The 19,913-nt window shown below is 40.9% G+C and overlaps 1 protein-coding gene across 1 annotated transcript; it reads right to left on the bottom strand.

Annotated features, from left to right (window-relative positions):
* Positions 1 to 6,705: 6,705 nt before the first annotated feature.
* Positions 6,706 to 17,821, bottom strand: ddx19b (DEAD-box helicase 19b). Its single transcript, XM_080729015.1, has 12 exons — positions 17,629 to 17,821; positions 16,189 to 16,228; positions 14,982 to 15,095; positions 13,979 to 14,114; positions 13,182 to 13,274; positions 12,597 to 12,699; positions 12,332 to 12,446; positions 11,580 to 11,757; positions 10,491 to 10,728; positions 9,616 to 9,778; positions 8,737 to 8,928; positions 6,706 to 7,046 (listed from the first exon to the last, which is right to left on the bottom strand). The coding sequence occupies exons 1-12, from the start codon at positions 17,683 to 17,685 to the stop codon at positions 6,985 to 6,987; spliced, it is 1,491 nt and encodes a 496-aa protein (XP_080585141.1). The 5' UTR covers positions 17,686 to 17,821; the 3' UTR covers positions 6,706 to 6,984.
* Between the last annotated feature and the right edge of the window lie 2,092 nt (positions 17,822 to 19,913).

Raw genomic sequence — 19,913 nt, 5'->3', positions numbered from 1 at the left:
TGTTCAAACAGAGCTATGTCGCATTGTCATTTTATATATATACAGGGTACAAATAGCAGCATTATTTTCCTCATAGTACATAAAGGTATCAGCTCTGTTTCATACTGTATGTGCAGTAGGTCTAGATGTCAATCCATGGTTTGTAGTAGGTGTATGAAGTTCCTCCAACTTCTTCCAGTAAGAATACATTTCTTTATAGTTTAGTTTTTTATTGTGTGTGTATACCTAGATAGATAGTTTAGTAATACAATCAGTGTGTGTGTGTGTGTGTGTGTGTGTGTGTGTGTGTGTGTGTGTGTGTGTGTGTGTGTGTGTGTGTGTGTGTGTGTGTGTGTGTGTGTGTGTGTGTGTGTGTGTGTGTGTGACATAATAATCTATCAAATCGATCTCAAATCTGTATCAAATTTGTATCAAAGCAGAGCCTATAGAATTCAGTGGCCACGTATATATACATATATACATTTGAAATTATTTAGACTAGTGAAAACAGCCGATCTACAAGCACACAACGCCTCGCTTGTAGATCTGCTGTTTTCACTACTTTTGTGCGACAGCCTTTGCTAAAGAACATACAAATTATACAGAAGCACGTTCATTTAGTATTTTGTATTTATTTCTATCATATACAGGGCCCGTGGAGTCTGACTGGATGGAGGAAGGATGGGAGCCCGATCTGCAACCAGACCAATGACAACGCAGAGGACAGTATGATGGCGGAGATAGCGAGAGCGGAGGAGTCAGGCATAGGTCATACACACTGTAGGTTCGCTGCCTGGACCAATGTCACTCTAGGGGAGCTGAAGAACTTTCTGGGACTTCTCTTCCTCACAGCTATCGTTCACAAGCCGGAGATTGCCATGCAGTGGTCAAAAAAACATTGCCATGCCGTACTTTCCCAGAACAATGGCAAGGAACAGGTACCAGGCCATTTTGAGGCACCTGAGGTACACACACACGCACGCGCACACACACACACACACACACACACACACACACACACACGGTGAACAGTACCATCTTTGACCTTGATTTGTGGTGCCTTTGACTCCTGAATGTTGGCTTGTTGAATGCCTTTTTTTGACTTTTATATTATTTTATTTATTCTTTACTTGCTGCACATTTATTTTATTTTACTTTTATCCAGTTATATTTTATTTTTGTGAAGTCATATTTGTGATTTTTTTTTTGGAAATATTTGTAAATATTGTTGAACATAAATATGTTCATGCTGGATGTGTGAGGTACTCACCAGGGTTAGGGTTCGATGTTGCCATAAAATAAAAGGTTGACATCGCTTTTCTGACTTTTTGTCTTCCTGACCTTCTAGACCAGGTAAAAACACAGTGAATTCACAGTGCATAGTTCTATCAAAATGTAAGGCAATTTCCACCTTCTGAGTCATTTCATACTTTTTCACTTTGCCCCCTTGAAACTAGACGATGGTACAATATTTTTTTCACTTTTTTTGCAGAAAATAAAGTAGGCATGCTATTCTTTCTGTCAAGGGTACTTGTGTTCCGTTACCATTTACCAATTTGTCGCTATGGCTTCCTAAAGTTTTTTTTCTTTGAACTCAAATATCTCAGAATCTAGATTTCTGAGGTTATTGACTGGTTTGCGCAGTGCGCACTCTCGAGCACCTATCTCCAAAACCGCTCACCGAAATCACTCCAAAAATGTTTTGGTAAAAAAAAAAATCCTCTTTTACCAAACCTCCCATTTTTGTTCCGATGTGAATATCGGATCATTTTCAATATATTCCCTGGAATCGGGGCAGAATGAATGGGACCTAATGGTGGCACTGGTAAGGGACGGGGGCCAGGGGGGGCTGGCATTCAAAGTGTTAAAAAAAAAAAAAAAAAAAAAAAAAAAGAAGTTTAAAAAAAAAAAAGAAAAAAAGTTGATGGTCAGCAAGGAACATGCGTTGTTGATTTTTGTATTATGTTTTTGAGACAATTGAACAACTGCTGAACGTGGAGTTGCAGATGCAAATTTGGGACATACATACATACAGACAGACATACACACGACCCCATTCTGATTAGGTTGTGAGATGTATCACAATGTATATATTCTTTTGTTTTTGTTAATAACATGTCTGTGGTTCTTCTGACTCAAGTCACAATAACTTTGACTTGACTTGGACTCGACTGTGGTTCTGGACTGTAGCTTTAATTCACAAGGTTGTAGAATAAGATTTAGGCACAGATTAAATAGCTACTGTACATATCTCTGAACCGTCTTAATTTAGCATATTCTTTAGAAACTTATGTGTCCATGAATGCAGCTCACCTACAGAATGCCAGGATTTCTCAAAGTGGATACCATGACCCTAGGGTGCTGTCACGCAAGTCCAGGGGTGCCGCAGAATACTTTAATTATTGGAATTGACCAATATCACTTCAAACACATTAGACCAACTAGTAAAACAGACGTGAGTTGCACTGTTCTTGATGCGTTCTTTTTCAATCTACAGCACAAGTCTCTTCATCAAAAATAACATATCTACAAGCTTACAGTCACAACTTGTAGAACGTATATTTTAACTTTATTTTTTTTTAGCGAATGTTACCCCCAGAACAGGGATGCTGGGGTAAGTGGTTAATCGTCAAGTAAAAAAGTCCTGTCCTAATGGAAACGGATATTCTCTCAAGTTTTCCTTGTGACGTACTGGATCTGAAGAGGAAAAGCTTCACATATTTACGTAACTTGGCATAAGGTTCTAAAAATGTACGATGTCATTCAGGGATGCCGTTGATGGTTATTTACAGGGGTAACCTGAGCCAAAAAGGTTTGACAACCACTGACCTACGCACACACCTATAAGTCAGGGGTATTCAACGTTTTCAGGCCAAGCACCCCTTAGTTGAGAGAGAGATGAAGCAGGGACCCCCACAACCTTTTCATGGATTCCATATACAGTAGTTTCATTGTTTGACAGCACAATCATCAGTGTATTTTGGATTCATGTTAATTTGTATTTTCGGATATTTAACCACTTGAACCGTCAATACTTTAGTCTGCTCTTTTTCCCCTCTACACCAAACCTCTTTGTCAAAAATAGACGATCTACAAGCCGAGGCATTTGGCTAAAGTTCTCAGAATATGGACACTAGGGTTCAAGTGGTTAATATAAACAAGTTTCTATCACACAAAGATTTGGAGGACCCCCTATAGAAACTCTGAGGACCCCCTAGAGGTCACGGACCCCCTATTGAAGACCCCTGCTATAAGTATTACACAGGTACACACAACTTACCTGGTTAAGCCATGTTTAACTTTTATTCTGTAGGTTAAATGATTAATGCACCGATTTACTGGTGAGTCTATGACATTTATGGAACAACAAGTCATAAAAAAGCTGGAGTGTTTTAGTCCCATATTGCTGTGTGCATTCATGGCTCAACATTATACAAAGTGGCATTAAATGTGCACCAACAACAACACACAGCCTTAATAAGAGTATAGACCAGGGGTCTTCAAAGTTTTTCAGGCCAAGGACCCCTTAGCTGAGAGACGGATGAAGCAGGGACCCCTCACTACATAGTTATAAAATTGTTAAGATTAAACTTTTTCATACATTGCTTCATTGACCATTATATTATTTCAGACTTTTAACCACTTAATTACTTGGTAAACTTGACCTTTGGATCTGTACCTTTTCCTCCACTTTGCAGATAAAAGCTTGCAAAATGTATTTAATAGCTGATTTACAAGCTCACTACTCGTCTGTTGTGAGCTTGTAGATCTGCTCTTTTCCGCTAACCTTCCCCTTAGAATAGTCATGCTGGGGTTCAAGTGGTTAATGTAAAAGTCCTATCACATGAAGATTTGGCAGCCCTCCCCTGTAGCAACTCTGAGGACCCCCTAGGGGTCCCAGACCCCCTGTTGAAGACCCCTGATATAGGTTATACATCCAAATGTCCACATCAAACTACATATTATTACTGTCGGGCAGAACCCTCATCTCCACATTCTTAGTTTTTTTCATAAATAAAGCCTACTTGATCACAAGTGTCTCACAAAGCAGCAGATCCGAGAGCTCGAAAAAAAAAGCGCAAAGTGAACTTGTTGATCTGCTACTTTTGAAATTTGAATCTTGAAAAGTTAGGTTTTGGACATATGAGGTTTCCACCCGACAGACAATATACTGATGCTCTATCTCCAAAGACGCTGGTTTGGATTTCACAGACAAGTAGTTCACCGTTCTATGGGATTTGTCCATACACGCAGTCACACACATACACGCTTTTACAAATGTGATGCATTTGCTCAATGAATATTATTGTAACATGTTCAACAAAGGCTGGGCAATATGGACAAAATCTAAAACACATTTATTTAATTTGCTTTGACCAAATACTTCAATATTAATATTGTGCCAAGTGACAATCCTTTTCCCCCCTTTTCTTTCAAAATAGCAGCTCTGATAAGCTCACAACTGTTGAGCTTAATTTGTTAAAACCAGGAAAAGACAATACTTATGCCATATTACCATATTCTAAATCCTATAAATATATCTAGGGTCAGATGAGATCATGATATGGACGTATTGCCCAGCCCTATGTTCACATAGTTTCCCCCAAAACGGTCCATTGGATTTGACTCACTCTGCCATGCATTTCAGCACCAGCGTGAGCTAGATGAGGTTTGTAGAAGGATCAGATTGACCATCATTGCCCAGAAGATATTTGATCCAGTATATTACCTCTATGCTGTCGGGCACAACATCAGCTAACTCCAGAATATTAACATTTCAGGGGAAAAAAGAAAACTTTTTTGAACACAATACTGCCTTATCAAAGTTGGTATGGTGACTTTATACATTGTCAGATACTTGAATGGGGCCTTACATCATCACCGTACCCTTTATATCGGTAGTTCTCAAAGTGGATTGGGGACTCTAGGTAGCTGGAGGTAGCCGATTTCAGCCCCGACAGTGACAATAAGGTTAAATCACCCATTAATGCATTGTTTTTAGGCTCACCATGAACATGAAGTGCTGTGTGTATCAAAACATGAACCGTGAAAAGGAATGTTTTTTTTTGTGTTTGTTTTTACACTTCTCAGAAGTGACAGTCAATCATTCAGCCACACACACAATTTCTTTGACCTAATATTTTACAGGTACATTTTGTCCATTATTTGACCATGTTGGAGAAAAACAGTTAAAATCTGATTGGCCATACTGTAGTAGGTCCTCACGTCAAATCAGTATTTGGCTTCGAGAAAAGTTAATTCACACATAAGACGACGTACACGTTCCAATGTGTTCAAAATTTCAAGTGTTGTTGATATTGTAGATCTTTGAATATCATAGCAAAAAAGAAAATCATAATGCACTTGAGGAAGGCATTGTGTTATTTTTTTTTCCACCTCACAATCCTTTTAAGAACGGCAGCTCATAGGCAGCACAGCCTGGGTGAGGAATAGAACATAGCTGACCTGGAGCCAAAGGTTGATACCCCGATTCAAAACAATGTGCAGGACAACGAATGAAAGACAAGGAGGAATTGATCACATCAGACCTCAACAGGGGATTTTAAAGATATGGAAAATGACTGCTGCTCAATAGTGACACCAAGTGTGTTGTGAGACAACAGCCATGTTAATAGTTCTTAAAACTGCTAACAAAAGAAAAGACGCCTGTGAGATGATTGGTACCAACTGAACCACTGCAAAGTGAGTGCTCATTAAGTCACGAGGGTAAGAAGGGACCCTTTTTTGGGGCACATTTTTACAATCTTAACATACTAGGATTTTTACAGTGATCTAGAAGCCCATAATTTAAAACTATTGCCCTATATGTAGATTTATTAGACTTTGAACTAAAACCCTGCCACTAAAACTGAGGTTGTTTAAGGATACATGATTTTTGATCTTCTGAATAAAAGGGTTGATCATTTTTGATAATGGCACAGGCTGTAGTTTGCATAGACCATTTAAACACAACCATCACCATCTCAACAATGTTACCTCAATGGTTTAAAGAATAAAAAGCTAACTCACACACCCCTACTATCATACCCTATTTCACCCTTTGTACTCCAGAGTTTGGTAGTCTCTTTCAACCTGGCACTCCTAATTTTGGGCACGTTATAGGCGAAAGATACATTATACATACATAAATGCAGATACAGCTCATAATGTGTGATGCAATGAGTTGTGAGCTGGTAGATGACTACCCAATTCTGAAATTGAGCTTGAGTAGTTCACCCAAAACATTCTCTATTTTGTTTGTCGCATTCCTGAAAGAATAATTCTGATCAGTGGGAACAGTACTCAATCCCGCCAGTCAAATTATTGGCTTAGGAATGAGACACAAAAACTAAAGAAATCTCCATGAAGTCAAGGCTTCATTGGGTGTGTAATTGATAGAATATGGTAAACTACTACCTTAAAAGTGATAACAGAACAAAGACATAAGGCCGGGAGAGGCTCATTTCAGCTAGTATTATGGGGTTACATTCAGTTTTAAGTGTATCTGTGGAATCCATTACCACAAAAGGAAATTAGTTCTTTTGGTAAAAAATATTGCAAAAAGATTGACTGTTTAAAAAAAAAGAACCACCTCTTTTACGAACAGAAAACTGCTTGTACCATGCCGCCTCAGGCAGATCCGAGCTCAGAAACGTTTATATGCAACACAATGTGCAGTAAAATGGAGCCGACTATTACCCTCTTTTGCACACATTTACACATCGCTAAAAGCTTAGACTTTATTTAAACGAAGTACAAAGAGTGAAACAGGGTATATGTTGCTCCATAAGAAACTAAAAACGGGAGAAAATAAAAAAGCCACCTTTCTGACAAGCTGTCCCCACGTGTAAACATTATGCTGTGTTGTTTGTGGCTTTGCTCTTTTCTCTGACGACTTTAAAAACAAAGAAAACTGTCCTGTGAGTGTGGCGGTGGTGGTGTTGGAGGTGTAGAAGAGGTTCGGTCAGCGTAGCTCATGATGCCACCACACCACACCGCTCCACCTTAGCTGGAAATCTTCTCGATTTCGTCCAGATCATCAGTGTCCAGTCTTTCAATTTTCTTATCTGAGGGGAGAGTGAGATCAAACCAGTGTTAATTTTGACAGCAAATAATTTCACACCTTAGTTTTTTTTTATAGGTATCGGTTTTGTGGCGAGGTCAGAGATCTCCGTCTTTTGTTCTTTTTATGCTGAGCATATCAATATCGCCGTTCACTACCGTAAGAACGATCCACGGTAGCTAGGAGACAGATGCATGCAAAGATAACCCAGAAATGAAAAGCACTTCTCCATTGATCTCTGGTTCTAGGTTTCCACAACACCCATAGTCCATTCACACGCCGTTTAGTAGACACTAGGTGAAGCTACAACAACCGTAATATATATATATATATATATATATATATATATATATATATATATATATATATTTTTTTTTTTTTTTTTTTTTTTTTCTGTTCGGTGTCCATACAGACACTCGCGTGCTCCCTCAAAAATAGGTAAAAACACAGAAAAACCCTGGCAGAAGCTGGCAGAATACTGGCACTATTTGTGTTAAGTTAGAAACACTACATTTCCATTTAGTTTTATTCACCTTTCCATTTAGTTTTAGTCACCTTTTAGAGATTTATTTTGTTTTAGACTTGAGGGATATTTTACTTTCAAGGTAGGGTTGTCACGATACCCGGTGTTTTCGGTGCACGAGCACAACACTGAGTACTTTACCTGCACACTGATAACACCGTAAAAAAAAAAGAAAACTTCTCCACTCAGCTCTGCCCAGAGTGCAGCCAGCAGGCAGGCAGCGCAGTAGAGATGTAACGTTCGCAAACGAATAGTCTCTTTTGAGCGGCTCTTTTAAATGAACGATGGGATCCGGTTCACAGTCCTTGAATGAGTGTCGAGAACAGATTCAGAATCAACGGATCATCCACAGGGGGAGGCACAGCGCATCAGACTGATCAGAGCAGCACAGGGCACGTTCCAGGAGTCTAGTTGTGGCTTTATAATGGCACAGCGTGCAGTAGGCAGAACAACAATGAGCCAAACAAGAAAACGCAGTGATGTTGTAACAGTGTTGTTAATTCTTTACAAAGTTGAATTTAATATGGTAGGATCACTAGGATGGTTGTTGTTGTAGCTTGAGGTAGCATTGGGTGCTATGCTACTGAGTGCTCGCAAGATGACTCAAAGGTGCCTGTTTGTCGATATTTTGGTTTTAAACCCAATGCTTCAACACATCTAAAAGACGTGTTATGTAAGCCTTTAATACTGTTAATATTACAGCATGCGATGCAATAGTATTTGCGAGGAGTGCGACTGTTGTTAATATGCCTGCCTGGTCTGCCTAGATATCTTTGTATCAAAGAGAGGCTTTTTGAGCGATAATTTAATTATTACGTTTGCAAAAAAGCACAGTAACACCATGATAAGCCGTTTCTTTGCATCAGCATAGAACCGGAGTCTATGGAGAATAGACACTCCATGATGCTGGCGGCCAAGTTGCATGATGGGATATGTAGTGTTTTCGCTCACCAGCCGGGTACCGTGGCCCCGTTTATGGGTAACCAATCTAACCATGGAAACCCTTAACTCGTCTGTGGACGAGATAACGCTGCCCTGGCACAGCGCCCCCTCCCCCCTTTATCTCGTTCCTGGACGTGTTAGGCACAGGAAGTGTTAAGAACAATTGAGGTACTTTTACTTTATACATTATAATACATACAGCCCAACGAGTTAAAGTTATGTCTCTTACTGAAATGGTCCTGGATTCTGTTGAGGACGTTCATGCTGAACTTGCTGTCCACCATGTTGATGGCCAGCCCTCTCTTGCCGAAGCGGCCCGTGCGGCCAATCCTGTGCAGGTACGTCTCGTTGTCCGGGTTACCGTCCTTATCCACCGGCAGGTCAAAGTTGATCACCACGGAAACCTGTTCAACGTCGATACCTGAAAGGATGGTAAAAACGTGTGATACGTCACATTATAGCCACTTTCAACCGACATTCCCATTTCAAGCATGTCATTGTAATAATAAAAATTTAAAAAAAATCCAAAACGTTTACTATTGCCATGATAAGGACATGAGTAAAATCCGCAACTCTATACATTTAGCTAAATCTACGGTGCAAACGGCTGTGTCAGGCATCTATGAGAACACAATTGGTAGTTGGGTCGTCACTTCTGTGACCGTGGAGAGCATAGGTCCTTTTCTCAGTGGTTCTGTGACCGTGGAGAGCATAGGTCCTTTTCTCAGTGCTTTTGTCAACTATGAAGGTTAAATAACAAATTGAGCTCCCATGCCCCTCGCAAAAATGCGGGCAACATTTTTGACAGCCGCTGAAAGTTTGGGTCTTGATTCACTTACTTGATGCACCATACCTATAAAGGAAAAAAATACCCCCCCCAAAAAATCTTCTTTAAGTAGCATGTGAGGGGTCAAACTAGGGGTTTTTAATGATTCTGAATCCATTGCAAGCATTCGTTTTGCACCAAAAAAAAACATTCCTTGGGCTAAAACGTCCCAACAACACTATGGTTTAGTGGCGAGTCATAACTTTTCACAGTTTGGTGGGGTCCGTTTTTAGCCCAAGGAATGTTTTTCATGCAAAACTAATTTAGTATGAATAGCCTTACCTCGTGCGCACACGTTGGTAGTGACCAGGACCTTCTCCTTGCCCTCCCTGAAGCGCTCGATGACGGCGGCTCTCTGCTCCACCTGCATCTCTCCACTCAGCAGCGCCACCTGGTGGCCCTCCCTGGACAGCTCCCCTGCCAGCCAGCCTGCCGTCTTCCTCGTCTGGACCAAGGTAAATATTAAAACCATTTAGAACGGGTACACATTGAGTATTATTATTTTATGCTTTAACAATTGAAAAATAGCAGATATACAAGCTCACAGCGCTGCACCGAGTGCCGCGCTGCAAGCTTGTAGATCTGCTATTTTTGAAAAATCATGAAAATTAGAATTTTGACCTGATTCTATAAGTGTCTTTTGAATCCTTCTAAGGTTTTTTTGAAAAACCTATGTTTCTTCGTCAGCAATCTGGCTAGCCATCGTCAAAGAAAAGGTCCTTTTCACTTAACTGGAGCTCAGTTAGTCTGTTCTTGAGAGACTACTATGTCACTGGTTCTCAAACCTTTTCATGTGAAGGACCCCCAAAATGATATTTATTTGGCCACGGACCCCCATCTCAAAACATTTAGTTCCAAGGACCCCCCAGAAGCAAAATTTGAGTTACAAAAGTTCGCTTTAAAAATACATTCAAAGATCTGCACACATTTTCACAACTTTTTTCAAAAATAGCAGATCTACAAGCTCGCAGCGCGGCACTCGGTGCCGTGCTGTGAGCTTGTATATCTGCTATTTTTCACTGGTTAAAGCATTCAATGATTCTAGGCCTAAATGGGTTGTAAGGACACCGACGTCATTTTCACGATAATATTCCAAATATAGCTTTCATTCTGCTAGACAGAATATGGAGATGAGAGCAAGAACACAGAAACTCAACATGACAGAAGATCATAGCCTGGGCGATGGTGATGGCTCCGTAGATGTTGCACAGGGCCTGGAACTTCTCCTCCTTGCTGTTGCAGAGCACGTAGTACTGCTTGATGGTGTCCAGGGTCTCCTCCTCTCGCTTCAGCTTGATGATGTTAGGGTCGGGCACGATGCGCTGGGCGAAGTTCCACACGGACTCCTCGAACGTGGCCGAGAACAGCAACATTTGGCAGTTCTTGGGCAGCATTCTGGGCAGGAGGAAGAGAGAGAGAGGGGATAAAAGACCAGGATCTTAATTGATTATGGGATTGAGGAAAAACTAAAACGGGATTGATCGACTTGCAGTGGTTCTCAAACTTGTGGTCGGGACCCCAAGTGGGGTCCCCAAATTATTTTGTGGGGTCCCCAGATGATTAGCTTAATGTCTTTTTTCCCCTCACTCAACGGTAAACAAAGCAACACAGAGTATAGGTGTATACAAGTTATCTGCACATTTATAAAGTAATAATTTAAGGACTTTAAGTTTTAATACCAAATTGGCCAAACTGTCAAATATTAAGTAAGCAAGAGGCAAACATTGTGAAAATGGTCTACATGCTCGTTGTGAGCATGTAGATCTGCTATTTTCACAATATTTATCTGTGGAACCGAGTCACATAAATGTAATACCTACAATTCCAAGTGCTTGTCAAGGAAGGGGCCCCAGTTCAAATATGTTCATTTTGGGGGTCACAGCCTAAAAAGGTTTGAGAACCCCTGGATTAAAGTGTATGTTTTTAACCCATTAAAACCAGGAAAGCACATTAATAAATAGCTGCTGCAAGCTTGTACATCTGCTATTTTTCTTTTTTTACATTTTAGAAAAAAAATTCAAAGAGTGAGAACTACTGAGAAAGCATTTGTAGAATCGGCCTCAGTAATTCACCCAAAGAATTATTTTCTATCAATTACACACCCCATGAAGCCTTGAATTCATGGAAGATGTAGTTTTTGTTGCATTCCCAAGCCAATAAATTGATGACTAATGCTTATGTCTCTGCTGGTGGGGGCTTAAAATTAGCCAGAGATCCCTTTTAAAAAGAAATACTGCCGTGCTGACCTCTGGATGCGGATGCTCTGGTCCTGGTGGCCTTGCGTGGCGATCATGACGTCAGCCTCGTCCAGGACAAACACTTTGATCTTCTTGGGGTCGATGAAGCGAAACTTGTGGCACCAGTCCAACATAGTGCCAGGCGTGCCAATGACAATCTGCTCCTCCAGGGTTGTGCCTCTCTGCACTGAAACGTGTTGTACATACACACAATGACACGTTGCTCCTGCAGTGTTTTGCACTCTGTCAATCGTATCATTACTGTCTATCTCAATATAAAATATATGCACAAGGTATAGGATGTTTTCATTCATTCATCATAGTTTACTGTCAATGTTAATGTGAACAGACATGCAAAGTAAAAACAACACTTTAAGACCCGGTGTCTCCATGCACAATACATTTAACGGGAACGCCTTGGTATCCCCTCAAGGAACGGAATTTCGTTCATTGAGGGGATTTCCAGCAAAATGAGGAACAGTGTTAGTTCACCATTTATTTCACCAACAATAAGTCACCTCAATGAGATGTATATGAGATGTACTATTCAGATCATAGGTTTCACTCGGCCTACTAAAGTTTAGACCAGCTGTAGAATTCTGTTCCAAATCCATGCATTTAAGTAAAATAAAATCTCAAAATGCTTGAGATGGCTGAGATCTAATGTGCGATTTGTGAATAAAGTGTCCCTATTTTTTTACATAGATTCTGCCCCAATAAGCCGTTCTTGAGCGCAGAAGAGGTAAGAGGAGGAGACTTACACTTGTTGCCTCTGATTGCGTAGACCAGCTTTACTTCTGGGTAGTTTTTGCCCATCAGCTCGATTACCTTGCCAGTCTGGAGTGCCAGCTCGTACGTGGGCGACACACACAGGCACTGATGGAAGACAAGAAAAAAAAAGGGAAAAAAAAAAAGAAACATTTTGAACTTACACCAGAGGCTACATCATCCTGTAAACATGAATTATGCGACACGTTCCCCCATATTATTGTAATAATTATGTCACGCTATTAGAAAAAGACTAACCTGAGGATATCTGTTGTTTGGGTCGACGTGGCTGAGCATTGCCAGGACAAAGGCAGCAGTTTTCCCCGTCCCCGACTGTGATTGGGCAATCAGATTCTGTGGACTAGAGAAGGCAAGAGGAGTTGGTGAAGAGTCCTGCAGTCAGGGGTGTCGCATCAAATTCTGGGCCCTGGGTACAAGGATTCACTGCGGGCCCCCCGTGAATGTTCTTCATAGGGGGAGGCGGTTTAACCCATTTAGACTGGGAACGCATTATTTTGTGCTTTAACTATAATAGCAGATATAGCAGATACAGTATACAAGCTCACAGAGCAGCACTGAGTACCGCGCTGCAAGCTTGTAGATCTGCTATTTTTTTTTTTTTATCGTGAAAATTTCAAATCCTTCCAAGGTTTTTTTGAAAAACCTATGTTCCTATGTCAGTGGTGCTCTAACCTGTTCATTTGAAGGACCCCCAAAATGATTTATTTGACGGACATCAATCTCGGTTCTGCCAGCATCATGGGTTAAGCAGTGTTTTACTTGCATACTTACAGCTCTGCCAACATCATGGGTAAATCAGTGTGTGTTCGCTTGTATACTTACGGCTCTGCCAGCATCATGGGTAAAGCCGTCTCCTGGATTTTGGAGGGCCGGTTGAAGCCCAAGCCGTACACGCCCTGGAGCAGTTGAGGTTTGCTGCAGCAAAGAGGAAATGAGCATCGGCATCACTGGTCAGCCAAGTAAGTAGCCTTGGGAACAAACTGTTCCTGAGCCATGTGGCCCATGCCCCATCTCCTGTTTGTGTACCATGAGGCAGCGTCAAGTACAAGTAATCCCCCTGGACAAGACGCTAGGATGTCATAGGGACTTACCCCCTAATCAGTATTAATTTCTTCAACCAAAACTGACGAAATATATTCGTCGATATATTCTTTTTTCCACTGACGAAAACGAAATAAAAACTAAGCTATGACGACTAAAAATATTGACAATTTCGTCAACAAATAAAAACTAGACTAAAATGTTAGGGAGGGACTAGTGGATCAGAGATCCAGTAGAACTAAACGTTATTTTATGTTTGGCGGCACTCTGGTGTTGCTCTCTGAAAATAGCTGATCTACAAGCTCAGTGCTTCGACGCATTGTGAGCTTGTAGATCAGCTATTTTCAGCATGCAGTATAATCAGCCATTAAGACACCATCAAGGCCAGGTCAAAATCAATTTTTGATGACAAAAGCAACTGTAGATATTGTCGACTAAAACTTTTCAGATGACTAAAACTAAATTGTATCCATATGACTAAACTAAAAAGAAATTGCTGTAAAACATTACACTGGTCTACACAAAATATCTAACCACATGAAGAGATGGGGTGGGTGGATTCTTCAGAGATCACTCACAGTCTGAGCTCCTCAAAAGACTTGACCGAGTACAGTGGGGAGTTGGGATCCCTCTGCAGCACCTCTACTTGGTTGGTGGTGTTTACTAGATTACTGCGGATCAGCTTGTTCAACAACGACTGGGCCGCTTTGTCATCTGGAAGGAAAAAACCCAGACAAGGCACTGTGTCATTTTAAAGAAGATTGTTCGACTGAGAGTCAGTAAAAGAATATATATTGTTTGCCATGTCAGGGGATGAAACCTTGTAGAACCTTGTCGATACCGATACCAGTGTCGGAAAAGCTGCCAATACTGGCTAAAATGCTGGTATCGGCGAGTATGACCGTCTATGCCAATCTGATACCATACAATTTATCACAAGATGATATTTCATTTACAGTCATGAATCATTTTGTATATTCCATAATTATTTTACTAACTTGTGGCTGCAATTATTAATTATTCTCAAAATTTGAAATTTCAAAGTTAATAATTTCCCATAACCATTTGGAACCCCCTAGGAACCTAGAGAGTCCCTGGATCGCACTTTGAGTACCACTGTCCTAGATTCTTTTAAAATTACGCATTGGTATTGGATCGGTATTCTAGGCTGGCATTGCTCATACTAATTCCTCACTGCGTATCGGATATTAGTCTGGACTTGCGGGCAGAATTTTCATTTCCAAGGGGTGGGTTAAAAGATGGCTCTGGACAAGATTGGTTAGACCAGACCAATGCTGAGCCCTGATTGGTTCCCCAAATTGTGGGGGAGAGGAAATGGATTCAAAATTGAGCGGGGCCAGACCCATATTCGCCACGGGCATTTTTTTTTTTTTTTTGTCCAGGCGGATTGGTCTGGTTCCAGGCTATCGGTACTCTGCATCGACCGATTACGCAAGTTATAGGTACCGGAATCAGTTAAGGGTAAAAAGATTCGGTCCAACTCTAGATGAAAGCACTGGCTAAAGTAAACCCAGTTGAATATAGATGCAGGAATGTGTTGACAGTCAGGCTCTTATTCACCCTTTTCGTCGTCCTCTGATGTCTTGGTCGTTTCTCCACCTGCCTCCGTCTTTGCTGGGGCACTGCTTGCGTCTGTCGTGGTGGTGGTTGTGGTGGTGGCTGTGGTGGAAGTGCCTGTGATGCGGATTGATTGATTGAATACTTTATTAACAGTTTGAAAATAGTACAGTGGTATGGTTTTACAATGATGCTAAAAGGATAACACAAAAAGCCCAAGCTTGTTTATATTGTGGCAGGCATTGACACTAAGGCTTGCCCACCTGACCCCGACAGGTAAATAAAACTTTCGGGCAGGTGGAGTTTGTTTTCAGGTTGCCCGACAGGGCAAGTGCTAGTTTGAAAGGGGACGCAACCATCTATAAGCACAGCACGAGATATCTGTCTAAACACCTGAACGTGGCCAAATCGCTCCGTCTTCTGGTCTTTGGAATGAAAAGTTAAAGCACTGTTTACATACAATGTGCCGTTTTCACTGTTCACTGAAAAAATATAAAATAGGTGTAATAAATTATGTCATATTCAATCTAGTCTGGGATCACTTCACTTTTCGGACTTGTAACCGGTCTGGAGCGGAAACCACAAAACGTCATGTTGTAGTACTCAAAGGACTACAATTTGGCCGGAACTATCCACCGGAAACAGTTTTAACCCAAAATAATTCCCCTGCACTCAAGGACATACTTTTAAGGCCTACCTAATAAACTCCTTGGTGCGGAGTAGTTTTGCTTTTGAAAAATGTGTTTGGTATATGCATCTTTTTTTAGTCCAACTCGTAGCGACTGGCAAGACTACACTAGGCTACTCGAGCATTTTAAAAGGGATTGGGGAAACAAACGGAGGGAACCAAATCAGCGCGACGACGCTTCTTCTAGTGGTTTCCGCGTTGGACGGAAACCAAACGGGCTGTTGTGAACGAACATCAGGCTTTCTCACAGAAAGCCTGGTGGGCGAGGTTATATTCAATCATAACAATGTGGGTATTTGAATAAAAATTGAGGTATGACATTTATTAAAGTGTCAAATTGAACGGCAATTCAAATTTTACTTATCATTTTCTAATGGGCAATTTTGCTTTTCGGGCAAGTGGGCATGACCTTTGGGCAAGTAGATAATGACCTGTACTTGCCCCGACGGGCAAGTGCCTCTCAGACCTTAGTGTTAACCCCTGATTGAGGTCTTGTGAATTAAATTCAAGACATTTTCTTACCATTTTCTTCAGGTTTGTCTTTTATTGTTAAGCCACCAATCTGTGAAGGTATAACATGAGTGGCTGAGTATTTGCATTACGACCAGTGGTGGAAAGTATAAGCACATTTACTACTGTAAGTAAGTACTGTCACTGTAGGTATCATTACAAAAAAGGAACCAGGTATCATTACAAAAAAGGAAAAACTTAGTTCAACCCTATATACACATTTCGGCCTTTTGAAAATAGCAGATAGTTCATATACATTTGAAAACTTGAATTGGGACTTTCTGCATAATGAGTAATTTCAGTGCGAGCAAATTTTGATGCCAATACTTCTGTACTTTTACCCAAGTAGATTTTGAATACTGGACTTCCACTTGTATACATTGCAGTGTTGACTGATACTTTTTACAAAAAGTATTGATCATGTTTTACTGGCATGTTTTGCAAAACATGCCAGTACTTCTTCCATCGCTGATTACATAAGCCTACACGGCACGCCCATGGCATCTCGATTTCCAAGCAAGCGATTTTAGAAGTCTCTTGCGCCAGACAGAGTGGCAGCTAAATGCTAACAGACAGAGCTCATGTGCTGCGGCCGGCTGCCTAACTGTATGAGCGGACATCCGTCATTAGCTCTGGTTCAGAGCGTTTCTCTCTCTAAACCGGAGCTATTCTGTCATCAGCTGCTAGCTTAGCGTTAGCTAACCCGGTGCTTTAACGCAAATAGACCCACTGTCTGGCAGTAGTGGCTGCTTTCTAGTTTAAAAACGCTGGATCTGGGCCATCCAAGTCACCAGATTTGACAGCGTAAAAGAAGCTGAGCTAATATGAACAGAGAGGTGTTAAGAACAATGGGTGGAAATTAAAACAAACAACGAGTAGTTATCCCAGTGGTTTTCAACCAGTGGTCTGGGGAGTCGGGGACCACCAGTGGTCCTTGAAGGGGTTCCAGCCAGCTGCTCCCCAGCTAAATGATGGAGTTGGTAACAAAGTTATATATATAACTCTGGAAAGTGTAAAATGAAAACAAATGACCCTTACACTACGGGTCCATTTGGTTTCATTTTACGCTCTCAAGAGTCAATTTGTTGTTAAACAAATTACTTAATTTACAAGTAGTCTACACAAGAGAATGTAGGGACAATATATTTTTGTCAACGTTGGCCTGTCATCATCTGTCTCTCTTATGTCACCAACATCAGTACAGCATGGAAATGTGGACAAAATCTTAACAGACGAATAACAAAATATTCTATAGTTTTGGGTCCGAGAGGCTAAATCCCATCAAACGGTGGTCTGTGACTCAAATGCCTAATAAATAACCGGCCTTGATGTGAAAGGGGTTGAACCTAGCTGGAGTAAATAATAGAAACAAACAACGAGTTAGCCAAGTTAGCACAACAACAGCTCCTATCATCACCAGGCCCACAGTAAGCATTCATTGAGCTGCGTTACCGATTCCGCCGCCGCTTCCTGCTCGTCCACCGCCAGCGCCCAGGAGTCCGTAGCCATTGTGGAGCCCTGCTGCTTTAGAAAATAGTTCTATTACGACGAACCACTCAAATAACTCAGCCAGGGAGTTAAAGAAGTTTGTAGAATGGAACAGAAAAACTATCTTTCCACAATGGCTGGCGTGCCGAACAGGATGATCGTGAATGATTTGTGTACGACGCGCTCAGACAGTCGGGTAAAGCAGGGAAAGGAGGAGAATGGTTCCGGACCCGGGGTGGTTGAACTTGATTGATTGATTGTCGATTTTTATTAGACGTTTGCATAGGACAAAGTACAGGACAGTACAGTTCACTGATACAAGGTCAACTAAAAGGGTTTATCCTGGGACAGGACCGTTCAACTTCACCACCTGTTGGCTGTTTGTTCTCTTCCCATCCAGCCAGGTAAGATCCACTAATCATCATCAACGTAGATTTAACACTAAACAAGGCTCTAACTCGTTCTCCTGCTGCTACACCATCAACATGTGGAACGCCCTTCCTCAAGCCCTAAAGGAGAGCAAATCCCTAGCCTCCTTCAAAATTGGTATGAAAAGTCACCTTCAGACAGCTGCTACCCGTGACTTGTAAATAGACTAAGCCCCCATGCCCCCCCCCCCTTTTTTATTATTCTTTTTCTGCCTTTGTATTTTGATGTTATGCTTTTGAAACTGATATTATCCTAGATAAAGTACTATGTTCTATCCGTCTGTCTTTCAATGTTATATGAGATACTTAAAGTGTGGTTCCTGTGGAAATAAGCCTCGGCTTTCTAGGATCTCCTTTTAGTTGACCTTGTACCAGTGATTTGTACTGTCATGAAACTGTACTTTTTTCTATTGCAAACTTCTAATAAATTCTTCAATCAATCAATTGCATCCAGCTGACTGCTGCGCTATCTTGGCTCATACAATGTATTATTTATACGTGTTTTGATTGAAAAAAGACAAACGATATTTAAAATGGAAACAAAAACGATATGTCATACAAAATATTTCAGTTCATTTTGTTGGATGTTTTGTGGGATGTTTTATTTGATTGTGTTGTCTGTGTGGACTGAATTTGAATAACTTTAGTATGGCATTATTGTGCTCAACCTGTAGATGTCACCAAAAACATCCTGCATCAACACATCTCATGGCATGGCTGGTAAGTGATGGAAAAAGTAGGCTACTGATGTGTTTTACTTCAGTAAAAATATCAATTCCACAAGAAATACTTTTTTAGTAAAAAGTCTGACATTGTTGAGTAAAACATTTTACTTGCGTAAAAGTACAAAACATAATAACAATAGTAACTTGCAGTAACTTACATCAGCGTTTTTCAGGCTATAAGGACCCCTTAGGTTAGCTGAGAGAAAGATGAAGCAGGGACGACCCCCATATTGTATAACATTGTGTTGCAGATTAAACTTAACTTTTTTGCATTAACCACTTGAACCCTAGCTAGTATTCCTATTCTGAGGAGAACTTTAGACAACAAGAGCAGATCTACAAGCTCTGTTTGACAGCACTGTCAAGCATTGAGCACCAAACAAACCTCTTTGCCGAATATAGCTGCAAAGCTCACAAAGTAATTTAATTACCTTTGTTTCGTTTTCAAGGAGATACAAATACATATTGAACACTGAACAGATGATGACGTAATTGTGCCTTAACTGAATAGCAGGAATTCTTGAGAGAGAGACCACATTCATTCATTGTAATCTTCTACAATTAGAGTGAATTTAACCCTGAAAGTGTAAAACTGTCCTGTTCCATTATATATTATAAAATTGTATACGTAGGCCTATATCATTTTGGAGGGGTCAACTAATAGGCCTACACTATAGAGGGCCCAGTAGACATACACACCTGGGGTGCTTTTATACAAATCCAGGGTACTGTACAGATGAGGTGTGTACGTCTGCCTGTCCAGATATCCTTTGTCCACATTCAGATTCCTATCCGCTGTCAGTGGACCTGTACCAACCTGTCTCTTGATGATTCCTCTCTCTCTCTCTCTCTCTCTCTCTCTCTCTCTCTCTCTCTCTCTCTCTCTCTCTCTCTCTCTCTCTCTCTCTTGCTCTCTCTCTCAGTTCCAATCCATTTCACATGAAGGAGTGGGTGGATTTCTTCAATAACTTATAGGGACAGGTTTAAACCTATATATGACGTCTTGAAAAATCTTATTTCCACCTGCATGATGTATTTTTTTCACAGCTTTCAGAAGAACTGTCAGCTCTGTGCATGTCCGTTGTGCAACCAACAT

This window comes from Nannobrachium achirus (genome assembly GCF_963921795.1).
Source record: "Nannobrachium achirus genome assembly, chromosome: 6".
NCBI lineage: Eukaryota > Metazoa > Chordata > Actinopteri > Myctophiformes > Myctophidae > Nannobrachium > Nannobrachium achirus.
This window is presented reverse-complemented; position numbering and strand designations above follow the sequence as displayed.

Coding starts and splice junctions, on each gene's coding strand:
- ddx19b (XM_080729015.1), bottom strand. CDS start 17,685: ATGGCTACGGACTCCTGGGCGCTGGCGGTGGACGAGCAGGAAGCGGCG. Junction 8,929..9,615: donor TACCAACGTGTGCGCACGAG/GTAAGGCTATTC, acceptor CCATCCTTTCAG/GTATCGACGTTGAACAGGTT. Junction 7,047..8,736: donor CAGAATCCAGGACCATTTCA/GTAAGAGACATA, acceptor CTCTCCCCTCAG/ATAAGAAAATTGAAAGACTG.